General features: G+C 38.0%; 1 protein-coding gene across 9 annotated transcripts in view; it reads right to left on the reverse strand.

Moving 5' to 3' along the window:
- Nucleotides 1–2,739: 2,739 nt before the first annotated feature.
- LRCH1 (leucine rich repeats and calponin homology domain containing 1) overlaps nt 2,740–17,675 on the reverse strand; it is a 133,343-nt gene continuing 118,407 nt past the window's right edge. For 6 of the 9 annotated variants that reach the window (XR_005826379.1, XR_005826377.1, XR_005826376.1 and 3 more), the window contains 2 exons: nt 15,103–15,360; nt 5,263–5,372 (listed from right to left, as the gene is read on the reverse strand). Coding sequence is in view for 3 of the 9 variants with exons in the window: in XM_040583910.1 (XP_040439844.1) it covers nt 5,259–5,372 (114 nt within the window). In the remaining 6 variants the exon portion in view is untranslated. Of the gene's footprint in view, nt 5,373–15,102; nt 15,361–17,675 lie in introns of all 9 variants that reach the window. The other 3 variants (XM_040583910.1, XM_040583909.1, XM_040583908.1) reach the window with 1 other exon arrangement.

Below are 17,675 nucleotides of genomic sequence, written 5' to 3' on the forward strand. Positions count from 1 at the left end.
TAACAGGACTGAGAGGAAACTGATAAATAGATCTGAAAAAAGCAATTCCTATCTATAGAGGATCTGATATCTCATTGCTGAAAACGAATGTGCTTATTTTACAAAATATGGCAGAATTTAGGAGTGACAGTTGCAGATCTAAAGCAGTTCCCAGGGGTATAATGCTGCCAGCTACCTTCTATAGGGCAAGAGGCAAGAACACAGATTCTTCAGCGAGCTGTTTATCTTACCTTATGTAACTTCAAGCAATCACCTGTAAACTCTGCTTTCCCGTGGTTCAGCTGAACCTGCATTGTTGCTCAAACCTTAACTCACTCTTGCCAGAGGAAATCCTAGGGTAGATGTGGGGTTTGCTTTTGTAAGCAATGCTGAATGTTTCTCTGGCCTCTGCTAGACTCTAGGTTGCAGGGAGGCTGATGCAGGGAGCTTACTCTGTTGCTGGTGACTGGCTTAAATTATGTATTGACTTTTACCAACCTCGCATCTACCGATTTCTGAAGTAAGCTTAGAATTCTGGCTGGGAAGATACAACTGTGCGCATCCCAAGAGTTTTCTGAAGTGCTGATTGCAATTTTTCCACACTGTGGATTTACAACAGATACCAACTCCCCCTTTCTTACAAAGCAAGGCACTGACAAAAGTTGTAAGCCACAAGTGCTAAACATTTAGATTTTTTCCGCTCCCACAACACCAGAACTGGCTCAGAGGCTTGTTTAATGTGTGGCAGCTCTTTCTAGTTGTTCCTTCCCCTCAGCAACCAGGTAAACTGCTCTGCTGTCGCCAGCAAATGAATTACTGGGCTATATCTAACACTGCAGCGGAGCAGAAGTGTGCTGGGCTGGCACTGCAGCCGTGTGCCAAGTGCTGCCAAGTGCTACGGGCAGAGCAGCGGTGGAGTTGGTGCTCAGAGTGGTGCAGGTACTTCTAATAGATAAACATTTCTATTTGTTATCTGTCAAAGCTAGCATTTTTGTCTGATGCATTCTGATAATTGTATTTAGAGGAAAGATGTATTCTTTTTTCCATTCCCTAATAGTGTATGTGCTTGCATGTTATATTAGAGGAAATTAAAAAACAAGTTTAAGCCTGTAATTTACTGTAAGTGCTTTTAAACCACCATTTTAAAGCTGCTGGGTTAATGGTAGGAAACAGCTTGCTCTGCATGGGGGAGAAGCAGCCCTCTTTTGTACCTGATAAATTTATATGGCATAATTCTAAGTTTCCCATTACACTGCAGACGGTTGTAGGGAGTTTTATTTCCTGTATCCTTAATTTACAGTCCAGCAGGAGCTCAATTACCATAGCAGCTTCCCCAAACAACTGCCCAGCTACAATTTTGGAGCTGAAAATACCTGTTGTGTTGTCTACTTGGCACTTGATAATTGACTGCTTTCCCGCACCGTTTGCTTCCTTGATAAAACTTAGCATTTACGCACACTGCTGCCTTCCTCCTGGAGCGGGACTTTCCAGTCACCTTGCTTTTGAGCAGGAGCAGATTCAGGTAAGTGTTCAGCAGGCTCTTGTGAGTTGGTTTTGCCAGTAAGTAACCTTAAGGCTTTACAGAAACTGCCCTGAGTTCTGCGCGACTGGTGCTAAAGCGCTGGCAAGGAAGGGGCCCTTGAACTGCCCTGGGCCGCAGGCTGCAAGTCCGGGACAGTGCAAACCCTTGGGAAGACTTGGGGGCACTTGAATCAGTTGTGCAGGTGGTTACCGAGTGTCTGCGCCATCCCGATGGGAATTGTGCGAGGCTCTCAGATCGCTGTCATTGGCAATACTCAAACGCCGCTGGCGCTGGCCCTCAGCTGCCTGATGTTAACGCACGCTCTGCTCTCAGTGAGGAGCAGCACCAGAGGGCTGCTGCTGCGGGACTCTTCCTGCTGAAATCGTGCTGACTCCAATGCAGCAGTCTGCATGTCCTGGCTTTGTATTGCAACAGCCACAAAGGCACTCAAGCTTCCTTAGCAATCAAAAGCAGGATCTCCCCAGATTATTGCCAAAGGAGCCTCTCCTTCCAAAACCCACTACCAAACCTGAGCAAATAGAGCTACAAAACCACCTGGTTAAGGTAAAGATGCTTCGTTAGAAAAACTGAAGAATCCGTACTTGGGTGATTTCAGAATCCTGCATGGGAAAGAGAAAGTGTATACTTGGAGCTACAAGCAGTAGTCCCTACTACCTGTTTCTGCAGAGACAGGAGGAGGGCAGAGCAGCTTGGCATAGCCCTGACACTTTGGTTATCCCTAGGTCAGAAAGTCTTCCTGCATTATTGCCTGGATTCACTAGAATACAGACATCTGATGTTTGCTGAAGCAAACCCCTGCAGAAGGAGGGTAGGGAAGAGAAAAAGCAGCACTGCGCAGAGGAGCGGGAAGCAGTAAAAGGAATGACTCTCCTCAGGCACCGTGAGCAGGAGCGAGCGAACTGAAGGTGGAGTCTCCCTTCTCCCTGAGCTAAGCCCACCAGCTCCAGCCCTGGAAGCAGAGGGCAGGTAATTCAGCTGCTGCTGTTCACTGAAAGACCGGCAGGAGATCTTGTGCAACAGGAGCAGCAAAGTGGCAGGAACCAATGCCAACCCACGTTACCAGCTGGATCCTATGGCTAGTTTAGCTGCCAAAGTCCTTTATTTGCATCACATCATCATCATCATCTCCATCCCCAAACCCTCGCCCGCCATTCCCAGCAGTAAGCTCTCCAAACACCACCTCTCTTACAAGAAACTGTCAGTCACAGGGACAGTCATTAAAGGGTTTCTACAAATAATATAGTTTAATTGTAACTACGGTAAAGATTTTCTATATACATTATGTTCACTGCTTAGGGTATTATAGATTTGCCATGCATGTTTTATTGCACATATAAATAGTGTACAAAGATTCATGAAGATTCTCTTTTTAGCCGTACAGGTTAAGACTGCATAAAAAAAAAGCTGTATTACAAAATATTTAGAGCTATTTACTTACAGCCAACTTCAAGCAAATACCGAAAGACTATCAGGAGAAAACCAAAACTTTAATTATGAAAAAACAAGATTTGTCAAAATAATAATTACAAAGCTTCATGTTGCCATATATACATTGTAAAAAAATACTCCGGAAACCTGCATTTTATCCCTCAAGATGCAGAAATCAATATTCCTATTTTTATACTTGATCTTTGAATGCTTTTAAAATTTGATAAACTCTGACTCATTTCTTTACATTGCTCGTGCTTTTTGACAAAACAGATATTTGTGCAGCTCTGTAAAATATTAAAATACATTTTAATTTAGTGTTAAAGTGCACAGTACATTTTATAGGAAACAATATGCTAGCTGCCAATCAAAATTACAATTTAAGTCAATGTTCCCTCTACAAAATAAACGCTTTTGCTTTGGTTGAAGTAACTGGATGTTCCATGCTTACTGTATGTCTCACTGCGAGTCCACTTTCCTCCTCCTAACATGTGGCTGTCAGTACATACCAGCCCATTGGCAATCTATGGTATTAAAACACCTGGTCTGCATTCAAATACTGTATTAACCATTACAAATCTGCTATTTGAATACTGGTGGTTTTAAACGCAGCATCTGTGAATGTGTGTGTGTGTGTAACTTTGCCTAGATACATAGTAGTGACAAGTATGCATCATCTTTCCAGAAAGTCTTTATACAATAGTTCTCTCCACATTTTCTTGCTTAAATATTCAGTCCTCCCGCTGCTTTGCCTGTTTTTCTTTTACTTACGCATTTCAAACTACCTGCTTGTATGCACCACCGACCCCTGACAGCTAGCCTTTTCACCACATGCAGCGTTCCTGTCCTGCTTGCTGAAGCGACATTGCTAGCTTCTCCTATGAAAGAAAAACGGATGTTCCAGATATTGTGAGAATCGCTGTGCTGGAACTTTTTCGTCTAAAACATGTGATGTTTTAATAATAAGTTATGCTTCTAAAAATCTCTTCAAAAAATTTAAAGTAGCGGTAAGAAAAAGAACCTTATTTCCTATTGCTGACGTGGGGTTAGAGGTCTGATCCTGCAACCATTCACTACAGAACATTGTGCTTAATTCAAGGGAAAATGATGGAGACTCTAAGGAGAGGCACTGTACCCAGCAGGTTGTATCTGGAAGATCAGGTCTTTGAGACTGCCTTTGGCAATTTTGATAATTTTATCTCCTCTTGAAGGAATCGTTGGGGAAAAAAAAAGAAAAAAAAATTTTGGCTACCTGGTAAATCTTCTCATTCATGTTCTTGTGCTATTTTTTATTATTTGTTCTGTAGTGCTGTAGTCTTTAAAAGAAATCAAGTTACAGTGCAAAATTATATTTCAAGACAAATGATGCTAATGCACATCGTTCATTTTGTTGTGGCAAAAGTTAGATATCTTGTGCATAGTAAAATAAGCAATCAAAAATATTTGTTCACATTTATTTTTCAAGTTTACAACTTTTTTTTTTTTTTAAACATCTATATACAAATAAAATGGGTGTGCTCTCAGTTTCAGCCAATTTAGTCGTGGGGGGAAAAGTGCTACTGGAATGTAAAAAACTCCATGGAATGCAGACAAATTTTTACCCATGTTTCACAAATTCAAGGAAAAAAGAATGCCATTCCAGCTAGCTGTTCTTTTAATAAAAGCACCTATTTTGTTTGCTTTTTATCTTACATATTAGAAAACACAATTTACGGAGATCTAGAGCTACTGCACACCAAGTAGAATAAAAAATAACTAAATATTTATAATAAAATAAAGTGTTTAACCACAAAAAAGCAGTAATAAAATACAGTTTCCTAATTTACATTTTGCATCCAAAGGATGAATAACAACTCACTAATAAATAATATTTATATAAATATTTTATGTCTGGATATCTTTAAAAGGCAATAATAGCCTGAAGCAACTGCAGAAAAACCTAATGTGGTAGAAGTCTGATGTAGTCTCCCTCCTGTTGTTCCCCCAAAATGATTACAGCGATTCTTAATTTAATAATATGAAGGTATCTTGCTGCAAGACAGCTGTGTACTCCACACATTTTTAAGAGGCAGAGAGGTGGCTGTTCTAGTAAGTACTGTACAAAGTGAGCTATAAAAGCAGTGAAGCCCCAGTTTGCTCTAGAAAATGTTTCTGGTTAGTTTCTGGTTTGTAGTTCAACGCACGTGTACAGTCTGAAAGACGATTTTGAAATCAGAAGTACAAGAATGCTCTTGGAGCATTGGAAAGCTGGGCAGTGTTTTGATTCTTGGATGGCACAGTGGAGCTGGTAACAGCAGAGAGAGTAGTTTCAGGTGAATAAAGGTTGTTTCAGTGTGGTTACATCTAGCAATGCTTGAACTGTTATGCTCACTTTTACCAAGCCCTTTTCTTCTAGGATGTGATGTGGTAGGCAGAGCTTCTCCTAGAAAAAGACAGAGAAAGGAGTAAAGATTAGGATACTGAATACTCACTGCAAAACCTCGCTTCACATCATCACACTTGGAACACAAAGCCCAACAAGCAGGAACCATTTCCTACTTTTAATTGAAAAGAACTTCCTGTGATTTTGGCAGAAAGTCTCTGATTTTGCTCTTAATATACCTATGAATTAGTGAGAGGAACCAACCTGTTCCGTGGTCATTACCCTATGTAAATGTCTTAACGAAGAGGGAGGGCTGGCAAAGTACACACTGAATTTTCACCTACGAAATGAGGTGTTATTACATTTAAGTGGGTTTGAGGACAAAAGGCTGGTTTTATCAGTCAAAAAAGTTCTACCTCTGAGTTCTAACAGGTAGGTCTTGGTCCCAGGAGATACGCACCCTGAAAGCCACCCACTGGCATTTACAGAAAAGCGCGTATCATGTTGTGCATTCAATGGGCGAAGCATTTCATTGTGAGTACTTGGCAGCTTATTTTGAAATAGCCACAGATCAACTTTATTCCCCATAAGGACACAGCAGTTGTGGCCAGGCTGAAACCTGCCAGCTGTCCACAGGGGCTGTTACACCAGAAGACAGGCAAACACTGTGTCTCCTACAGGTAACAAGACCCCCCCAGTGAATAATTACAGAAAGCCTTCCTCAGAGAGGCAGCCCTGTGTCATGAGAGGCTCTCTCTTTAAAAAGATGATTTTCTTAATATAACTGGGTATTCCTGTTAATGAAATCCATGAAATTATGAATCCAGGCAGCAGGTTTATAATAAATAAATGAAAAAGCTAGACTACATCGAGTAAACCATAATTACAACTGTGAGAGTCATTGCCACAACATGGAAGCCAAAAGCATAAAGTGGGATGACAAAAATGTACAGATAGGAGAAAACCCAAACAACACTATTAAACACAAACACGTGGATACAGTGTCTGGCTCATGAAGTCCTTAAGCAGTGCATGTCAGGTTGGTTTATTTTGAAAAGGTGCCATCTATGTGATCTAACCTTATGCTCTTTCCCGAAGCATCCATACATGACCATCAACAGACATGGGATACTGATATTTTTAGAAAGAGAGGGTTGCTTTGATATTCTCAGATTAAATCTCTTAGGTGCTCAATAAACTTTTAGCTGTTAAAACTACTGATGCACCTGAGACTATATTTTAATTAATTGCCTGTCTTCTACTGAATATTCTTGCTTCTGTGATATAAGCTAAAGGGTCTCTTATCTTTATGTAATTCATCGTCGCTTCCTCATATTCATATTGATTACATCTCCAATTTAAACATCAGTAGTGTCTTCATCCTCTCTTCTCATCACACATTTTGTTCAGTCCTAGTCCCTTCCCTGACCTATTTAAAGCCTTAAAACTAAATATAATATACAGGATGATGGAAGCAGAACTGTACATACAAGAACAACTGATACAGTTTTGTATCACGTTCTGCACCTATGCTTAATTGCTTTTACCCCTCTGTTATCCAGTCTTTGCTGAGGAAATCTCCTCCAGTGGGCCACGGCTCCATTAGAACTGTACCAGTATTCAACTGCTGCTCCACTTCTTCTGATGTTTATGACTTTCTTTTTTTAATATTCCCTTTATGCACAACCAACACTTAGCCTGCTTAAATTTTTTGCTAAGTTCCTCACACTCCACTCCAGCCTCAATGAGAGAAAAACTGCAAAACTTACCTATTAAACTACTGAACCTAAAAAGCGAGACACGAACTATTCACAATCACGGCATCTGATACTGATAACTGTAATTTATCTGTATCTTATGTTGACATTTTATATTTACTAAAGTTGTTTTAATATTTATTATTTTATGTTTTAAAGATTTTTTAAACTTAATTTGTAATTTCTTTATTTTTTTTTAGGTTTGTAGTTATAGCCCAGAACACCAAATGCTGTGGATTCCCTTCTGCACACACAGACCCAAGAAACAATTTCACACAGGTAATTTTCAAGGAGCTTGGCTGACTACGTCTGTGAGAGACGGACAACACAGATTTCTGCACATGGAAGATGCTGCAACATTCTGGCAATCTGCTAATGCTGGGTTTCCACTCCATTGAGTTTGTGGATTCTGATTCACATTGACCAAACAGCTGCGGCACCTGCTGCCCATCGCTGCCTGCTACCGAGGCCCCTCTGCTGGAGCTGTCTGCCCAGTCCGCACAAAGGAATATCCCCATCTTGCAGCCATTCCAGTTCATCACCCAGATTTCCATTCCAAACCTACCCTAAACTGGTCATTTAAGACACCGGGTTCTGCAGTTCATTCTTGTTTGCTCTTCTGGCTGCGATACTGACCTTCAAGTTGTCAGAGACTGTTCTCCCCAAGCTTTTATTCCTCTGGAAAAAAGTATCTTTTCCAGAGGAATATATAAATATATTCTAGGATGCAATCTCCTTAACTGATACTTGATTAGCACTGGAGTAGCTACAAAAGAAGGTAGAGATAATGATATGAAAGAAAACTTAAAAAAAACCCAACACTGAAATATTTCTACTTCAAATGTATGATTTTTACCAAACATTTAGTCAATCTAACATCTTGGGTCACAGTTCATCCAAAAATCTACAATGCTCTGATTCTGTTAATTTTTTAAAAAATTACATTCATCTATTTATTGAGAATGCAAATCAGACATCTGAAGCGAAATGTTATTCTCTCCACTCTTTTCTACTCCTTTCCAGTGCCCTTGCACAGTAGGCTCTTGTGGGCCACCAAGTCTGTGCAACAGCGTGCCAATATTTCATTAGTCTCCCGTGCTAGACAAAAGGCATTGAATAGTAATGCCTGCTGAATCCAGTGTCTGAAAACTAAGTGATCAGTGTTACAAGGCTGAAGGGCAAGGATTGAATCACAAATCCCAGCCCCAAAACAACCTACCTTGCTAGGTATTTATGTTTGCGAATATTTTAAATTATTCTGTTGAAGCCAAATTTGCTGAAAAAGCCACAGTTCGGGATGCTTCCTTTAGAAAATCTTAAGTTCTAAACTTACCATTTTTGTGGCACCTTACAGCTCTCAGAGAACTGTTCTGTCATGCTTTCTTGCTAGGGATTTTGCAATTGTTTAGAAGCACATTTTCACTAAAAGCATAAAGGGGGTGTATGCCCCATTTCATATAAAACCCCCATCCAAAATAATTTCTCTCCTTTTAAAGACAATATGTTATCTAATTCTTTTAAATCCATTAGTAATCTGGTTTGTATAGAACAACCTCTCTCCCCCTGCTGTATTTACAAGATGCATACTCAAATAAGGAAAGCTATTTAAGGACACCTATTAAAAATAAGACTGTACAACTGTGTTCTAGGAGTGAGAAGTTTCACAGCATGTTACTTTTTTATATTATGCAAAATTTTTCATTAGCCCTTGAAACATATACAATTGACAGCCTTCTCTTATTAAGCAGAAGGTGGAACTTGGTTAATATTTCATAATTCTGCAGTTAAACAAGTGGCTGTGATGAACGTTCCAGAACTGACGAGACCTACACCATCTCCTAGATATGACAGGCTTCATCTTAATGTGACACAAATCAATTCTCTTATTTAAGCCCTAATCACTACCTCCAAAACTTTGTTGATGGCTTTCATCAAAGCTGCCTCAAATACTTCTCAAATTACAGCTTTAGAGCCATTTACTTAATTCTTCTCAGAATAAGAAAAATCAAATCCTGCCAAGGATGGAATCCAGAGCACACTGATCATCAACTCAGCTTTCTGCGTAACAGCAGCTACCTTGGGCCAAGATCCCAGGTGCCTCAGTCTGCTATTCCTGCAGCGCTGTCCATTTTCCATGCTCTGTCTCACGTTCTAACCCACTGCAGCTGCTATCTGGAAACCACTGACAGTAGAGCTGTGAAGCTGCACGCCATGAAGATTTCAAAACTTTTCTTAAATCCTGGAATTTTGAGACAATACCAACCAATTTTGAGCCTGACCAATCAAGAGAAGAACTCACCTATGACTGAGGACACTCAACCTCACCCACTTCTCCCCACCTTTGATAGGATTTCTATCCCTTTTACATTGGTATCAAACCCGTAACACTTCAATATAGTAGTATGAATCACCTCTCTAAAAACACCCTTGTTGAAACCATCACAGAACAACCAGAAAGAGAGACATTATAACTGGCTATTAATCCTCAAGACCAGCCTAAAAATCTTGAAAAACAATTGTGGAGGGAAGAGCTGCCACTCCACTCACAGCAGCATGAATATTTCTCTTCTCCATCTACTACAGCAACAAAGATCTAATTTTTTTTTAATGTCTTTTTTTCTTCCTAAGAACACAGAGGAACTTAATTACTTATTGTAAGCAAAGCACTTTCTACAGGCACATAGCTATTTTGAATGGGTAGAGGTATTTTCAAACTCATCATGAAGCAAAAGAACAAGCTCCTTTTGATGAAGAAAAAAAAAAAGGTACAAAAAGGAGGCAGCAGCCAGGAGGCTGAGTCACAAAGCAACACAAAAAGACAGTACAACAGGTGTACCCACAAACACAGACGTCTGCACGTGCTTGGCAAAGCAAGTTTCTAATCCTGGAACAAAGCGTCTGATTTAGATGGTGTAGAAGAAAACCAGGAATACACAAGGACACTAATCCCACAAGGATAAGTGACACACTACACACACATATCTATTTGCTTTGACATCAGGTGACTTCAAAGTCAAGACAACTGTTTGAATTGGTTTATGCTTAGGCAAGCAGCTTGGCAATTCAGATACAGTAGTATTAATCAAAAAAGTAATTATTTTCATTATGTCAAATGGGCAAGTAGTGAAATGACCACATCATAACAACAGCAGGGCCCAGCTGTATTTGTTAGCAAAACCACAGAGCAATGCAATTCTACAATTTGGCAAGAGCCTTTATCTTTATTCCTTGTATTTGTAGGATATGGGATTTCAGATCTAGAGGTGAAAGAGACAATATATTCACAAAACAATGAAATACGGGAATGCATAGTTTCTCCAAGGACAAGTTAAAACAGTAAGTCATGTAATGCCCATCATTTACCATTTGGAGCCAACTACTCTGAAATAGGAAGTCAGTGAAAGAAACATCAAGGTCTTATTAAGTAAACTTATATGAAATTTTGTTAGGTCAAGGCCAAGTTTTCTTTCTAAAGAGCTGAAAATATAGAAAATATTTACTTTTTCACATATCTAAGGGAATTTGAAATTATGTCTTTTTATATATTTTTCTTAACTACTATTACTGATGATGTCTGTATATGCCCTGAAGATACTATTTGAGGTGCAAAAGAAAAAAGCAGAAGATAAAAAAGGCACAGTAATTCAGGTTATAGGTAGATTTCATGATTCTTTTCTTTTAATTTCTGATTGAGAGATTAGTATATTTTGTAAAGTATACACATGACTAGATTTGAAAAAGCAAAAAAAAAAAAGAACAAAACCCAGACCTTCAATACTGGAGCTACAATTCTGTATTTGGAGTCGTAGCCAGTTCGATGTCTAAATATGTGCATCTTCTGAATATGTAATTAATTGCATATATTTACAAAACTGTATTTTTTTTGTATGGTAGTCTTTGGACCCTTTTACAGATTCTGGCCTTGAGCCATAAAATTTTAAAAGTAGACCGTATATTTTGCCAAAATGCTTCAGTTTCATTATAACATGCTAAGAAAACAGTGACCTGAAACTGCAAGGAACAAAAAACTTAATAAAGACAGAGACACACGAAACAGTGAGAGAAAATGTATACTCACAGGGGAAATATCAATTATACCATTACCTTAAATATTAAATTCTGAGAGATGATGTGAAGGAATGAAAGTGTTTTGTATCGAAGTAGAATGGGTCATTACCTTAAAGCAAGTTTATACTGCTCCTTCTGCATAATGCAGCTTATGTGCTAGAAATGCAGGAAATTGCAAAGGTTTACAAAACCTGCTCTACTGTTTTTTCTAAACCTGCACCTAGGACTGCTTTCATTTTTTTTTTATATATATATATAAATTTTTTTTGTAGCAGTAATAAAATGCTAAGAATACTTCTTTTTGTGAAAAAAGATTACTTGGCAATAATTTGGAAACTTATTAATGTATACAAAATAGAACACTGGATATTTGCCCAGGTCTAATTCAATCCCCATTCACATTACATGTAAGTTTCAGAAAACCTATTAGGAACACAATAGAATCCATATGCAGCTTTCAGCTGCAAAAGCTTCCTAATAGACAAGAAATAGGCATTTGAAGACTACTACACTGCACTTGAAGATATTTATCTGTTTTCTTGGTCAAGGAAAAAGAAAGCCAAATCCTCACATCAAAATGCCATTTGTAATACAGTGCAAATACATTTTACCTGCATGTATATCCACTACAATATGTATTTATTACTTTATTGCAGTATGGATAAGATTACCTCCACAGGATAAAAGAGAAGTCAGTATGCTGGGCACAGTACAGATTGGAGTAGACCAATTTATGAAGAAATCAGTTTGAAAATATCTGATTATTTTCTCCCAATAGAAAAAAAAAACCTGAATGGGGAAAGAAATGGGGGAGCAAATATTATTCATGTTATCAATGAATATGTGGGTGATCTACGATGTACACTGTTTTCAGACCCAAGGTCATCAACTCAATCACGTGACTGGCTGTGCGTGGTAAGTACCAATTGTATATAACTGAATGTCTCAATATTGGTATCTCCTCAAAGGTGAAGAACCACCAGTCAGCTGAAACGTTAAGTTTCCCAACGACTAAAGCCACAAGAACAGCAGCACAGAAACAGGACTCTGCATTTAGCAAATAATCCATTAGATTAATGAGCTACTTCTATGTTTTAGTTTCCACCTCCCCATTTAGTGGGAGAATTACTGGCTTCAGGGATGGGCAGACAGATATTTTTCACATTTGCATTATGTTTGAAATATATTTTGAGAAACATTACTATATGCACACTTAGGAGAAATGTAAGGGTACATATTATTGTTCTTTACCCTCTAAGATTTATGTATATTTGGAAGTTTTAACAATAACCAGAAAAAAATACGAAACCGGATAAGCTTCATGTACGGTAGTAAGGCTGTGCTTGTCATGAAGCAAGTATGCTCGTTTTTCACAGTCCGGTTCAAGATGGCTTCAACTCCATAACTACAAGAAAGTGAAGAAAGTACTTGTAATGTTACACTAGTTACTGTATATTATCATAGTTGAGAACAGTGAGAAAATGTACTCTAAGTAACTAAAAGACAACTCTGTTTGCATAGTAAGCATTTGTAAAGTTAAAACTTTGGACAAGTTTGAGAGTTACGTGTCATTATGACTGGGACCTGTCAGTTGGTCTACATTGGCACAACAGTCTCTAACCCAGTGTCTAGTTTGATGAAACACTCAAAAACACTGAAGACATGAACTTCCATTTCTGTAGACTGGAAATGCAAGACACAGTGATCTGCTACTTCTCCCACCTCCCTCCCAAAGCTGGTGGATACAGTGGATAATCAGATACAATATTAGACAATAAGACAGATGTGTACTATTGGATGGTAGCAACAGCTTTGACCACCCAATTATCTAATTTCAAAAACGTTAAAATATACTGATACATGCAGATTGGTCCTATATAAGGAGTGGCACAACACAAAGCATTGACAGGAGACCTGTTTACCACTTACGGGAGCCGGAGTAATATCCCAGCCCTAGAGAAGACATCACTTTTGTCTCAAATACCAAAACTGGATTATAAGGAATCATACAGTTGATAGATTCTGTACTGATTCAACCTTTACGTCACTTTCTCAGTTTCACCAGAAAAGCAACTTTGTTAAAACAAGGCAACCAAATAAAGACAAAGATCTGCTGAAAGTGGAATCTTAAATGTCAGGCTCTGACCCTGAGTAAGCAAGTGTCCGGTGTTGGACTCACTGAAACTAGACGCACCGTTAAAAGACAGGCATGTGCAGGATGAGGGCACAGGTCTATAGCTACACACCCTTCTCCTCAAGCATAGAGACCCTAGAAGCACTCACTGAACTCATGCCTGGTGGCAGAAGACACTCTCTACAATAGACCTGTTATATGTATGCACTAGAAGCTGCTAGACACCAAACTCTTTAAAAACATTGGATTTATCCAGAGCCTGGAATTAATTTTTCCATTTTAAAATATCTAATTATACATTTCATCCTTTTTATATATGTGTGTATATATATATATATTTGAGCCATAGACCCCAGGAATAGAACCTGAATTTTTAAATAAAATTTTACAAGTATCTATGGAATGGGGATATTTATAGTATAGCACTAAATCATAACCATATGGACAGAATAATCAGTAACATACATGCTGTTATGCTAGTTATCCTCTAAAGGTCTATAGGTAATTTTTTCAGATACTAGGCAGTGAGAAATGAGTGTATGTATTTAACATACACAAAACTGAGATCCTTTGGTTAGCCAGCCTGAGACCGAATTACAAATATACTCAACAGCATCGAGGTCAATATTGCAGTGTCAATTATAGGTTTATATTCAAGGTTTTATATTTTGCAATCAATTTTAATTTGTATACTTCATGTTGATAAGGATTTAAAAAAAATATTTATAAAACTTGAATAAGACAATATATATATTAGATGAACAGAACACAGGAAGGGAAATGGAGGCCATCAGTCCAGCACTCTAACCACAGGCAGAGTTCAAACACACCAAAACGCCTCGAGGCTAATGTTTGTTTAACCTATTCTTTAAAACCTCCTAGGATGGAAAATCTAGAGTGTTCCCAGATGATCTGGTTTTTTAGCTAAGTTGTCTTTGTTACATTCATTACACAAACAAACAAACATTACCTGCATTTTCACAGGTGATGAAACAGACAAGATAGTGACGGACTTGCTTGACGTCACACATAAGAATGGCAGATACAGGGATCTAACAGCTTATCCTCAAACTGTCTAATTGTATCACACTGTACTCCACAATCTTCATCCTGAAACATTCTAAAGTCCTTTGCGTATTATGGGTTGCTCATACCCACTACTAATTTACAATCATCTTTGGGGTATTACAGCAAGTGTTTAAAAGCAGTTCAACACTGCTTTGTGCAACAGAAGAAAAAGATTATCCTATGGAATCTGGAGGAAAACAAAATGTAAGTAGGAAAACGTCACTACTCCAGTATGGAATTTAATTGGAACAATAAAGATGACCAACAATCTTTAAAGTTACAGTACTCTTATTAATCTAAAGGATTAAAAATTAACAGTAATTTCAAAGCTAGTTCTCCAAGTGCTCTTAACACAATGTATGTTGAGATAATTGGCATCAACTCAAAAAATACTATCATCTGTTGAAGTGCCACCTCAGTTGCTTCAATACCTGCAGCATTCTTGGATCTTCACAAAAAGTAAGAGGCTCGGTTCCATTTCTTTTGTGATACACATCTAGCCTACACCCAAAACGGGGATAAGAGTAGCATCACTGCTTTAACACATTTAATGTGTAGTCTAGGCAACATAAAAGAAAACAAACTATAAATAAAGAGGTACATAAGCTCTTAAACTAGAGCTGGAGGGGACAGAAGAGATGGGACTCGCCTTCAAGATGCTACTCCCTCTCTCCCCTATATCAAGAGATTAATAAAGATATTACACGGAAGGGAAGCAAGGGAAAGGGAGAAGTTCGCAAGACAAAGGAAGGAAATTAAGTACCTGTAATTTGTCAGAGACAAAGCAGAAAGTTTGTGTGCACATGCGAACAGGTTATGCTGTTAGCACATTCCAGTGATAAGTTATATACATCAAGACTATAAAAAGTATGTGAAAAAGACAAAAGCCTATTAGATCCCAGGAGCGAAAGGTAGAAGTTGATTGTGGGGTTTTCTCCCCGAGGGCGAGCAGAGTGTCAACAGTCTTTCGAATGTGACGAATATCCGACTGCAGGATGTCATACGGAGAGCAGAGGTCAGCCTATCCCGAAGGGCAGCCATTAGAACAGAAAAAAACAGTGCATAAAATTAAAAATAGAAAAATAGAAAGATATTGATAAATAAGTTATCATAATATTCTAGCATAAACATGTAGGAATAGTTTCTTCCTAGTACTGCCTTAGTCACTAGACATCCAAGCTTTCTTTTATTTCCTCTAAATACTGAAGCTATCGTATAATATCAGAATGTTATGATAGAAAAGCTCAGGCCTTCAAATCCTTTCAAAATTATGCCCAGATACACAAGGGTGAGAAGGTGCATGTGATCCACTTATTACAATGAGATTTGCACACCTTTGTCCACCTGGGCCTTATTCAAATGCTTAAATGGAACCAGTTCTAAAATCTAACTTACATAACAGCAAACAGTGGGTTAGAAAGCTGTTAAAAGCACAAGCAGCAGCAACATGAAGTCTCAAGAAAAAGGACTTAAAGAAATTGTCAGAAGTATGCAAAATTCTCTATGATAATAATCTAAAACTTGGTATTCAAATATCATCTTAAACAATTCACTGGGATGGAAACTGAAAAAGTCAATGTAGCATTTACTATACTTCAATTTTAATAAAGTTTCTAAACTGAAAAATTTGACACTAAATTCCCTAGGTAGCATTTTAAGTTATCAGCAGGTTAGATACCCATACATTTTTGGGAAAGTATCAATGACTTCATGTAGCCATTTACTCTAGACTAGCTATACAAGATGAAGTGTAATATGTAATATTAATATTAATATGCACACATAATATTTAACATTAAAATAAAACTAAGCAACAACTAGTACTTTCAAAACGCAATGTATGATATAACATTTCACACTGCAAATGAGGCCTTACTATCAGAGATGGTGAATACTTACTGAATAAAACGACACAAAGAAAGAGATCCCCTGTTTCAGAGGAACACTATGTTTCTTTAGTAGCTTTTCAGTCTCACTTGCTTAAGGAACTGACAGCACACCCAATAAATGAAGACATGGAAATTCAGATGTCTGTTTTCTGTTAGTGCAAAGTTTCAAGGTCTAGTTGGCAATAAATCAAACTTCAAAATATTTAAAAGGCCCTTGTATTCTGAAAAGTGACTAGCAAAACTGGAAGTCAGAACTGTCATTCATACACAAAACTATTATTTTTTTCTTTTTCTTTTTTTGCTTACCATGACTGGTTCTAGCTTTAACATGAATTAAAAGCTGCAAAATTTTAGTGTTGTTACTTAGACCAGCAGACAAAGAGAGGGGTAAAACCACCCTGCCTAGCAAAAAACACTGCTATTTTAACTGTCATTTTTCAGAACTTTTTTCAACTTAAAATTCCTTTAATAATGAACTTCAATGCAACTCTATATGGATTTTTCTAAAGGATGAAAACTCACACACAGAATAAAATAGGCTGATCTTGTTTAAAAATGGGATAGGTCTAGTACTGTCTTCAAGAACATCTACAGCCACAAGCTGCTTACCAGAGAAACTAGTTTTAGGGCAAACAAACTACTTGCGACTATCAACTATGTAATATAGATTGCACTTTTACCAAAGACACCAATAAACCCAGCTGGGTTAATTTTAGAACAGCATACAAGACTCAATTCCTACTTGTTGCAAATACATCCCAAAAATAAATATCTAACATGCATTGAGGTGAAATTCAGATTAACAAAATGTCAGAACGAACATTTCCATCTGCTCCCCCCCCCAAAAAAAAACAAACCCAAACCCACAAAAACCCAACAACCAAACCAACAACTAAAACCCCACCAAAATCCAAGTTCCTACTGCAGTCAAATGGAGAAGGAAGTAATTTCAGAGTTAAAGAATGACAGCTGGTAATGGGTTGAATTTTTACAGAGTGAAGAACTTGCTAAGCAGAGATTAACATACTGAGCAGTGTACAGAAGCCAGTGTACAAAACCAGCCAACACATGCAGTAGGAATTTCCTGTGGGAACTGCCATGCTGTGCTTTAGTGAAATTCAGTGAAACCTGGGGAAATCTGAGAAGTGTCTGATCATTTTTGCTTATTTTTGTGTGTTCTGTGACAATGGATAATTTGTTGTTACATTCACATCTTAAGTAAAATGTTCATATTGTATGTATCAAACTTCTGTAATGTAACTCTAGATAAAAACAATCCAACAGCTTTTCATTAATGGTGAATGCATTTCCATTTAAGTTACCAGAATTTTACAGAAGCTGTGAAATTAAAATACCAAACTAAAACACAACATCATGAAATAGTGAAAAAGTACATGACCCCCACCAAGCCTCAGAAGACAACCACCCACCCATCACAAGCACTGCC

The sequence above is a fragment of the Falco naumanni genome, chromosome 2 (genome assembly GCF_017639655.2).
Source record: "Falco naumanni isolate bFalNau1 chromosome 2, bFalNau1.pat, whole genome shotgun sequence".
Classification (NCBI taxonomy): Eukaryota; Metazoa; Chordata; class Aves; order Falconiformes; family Falconidae; genus Falco; species Falco naumanni.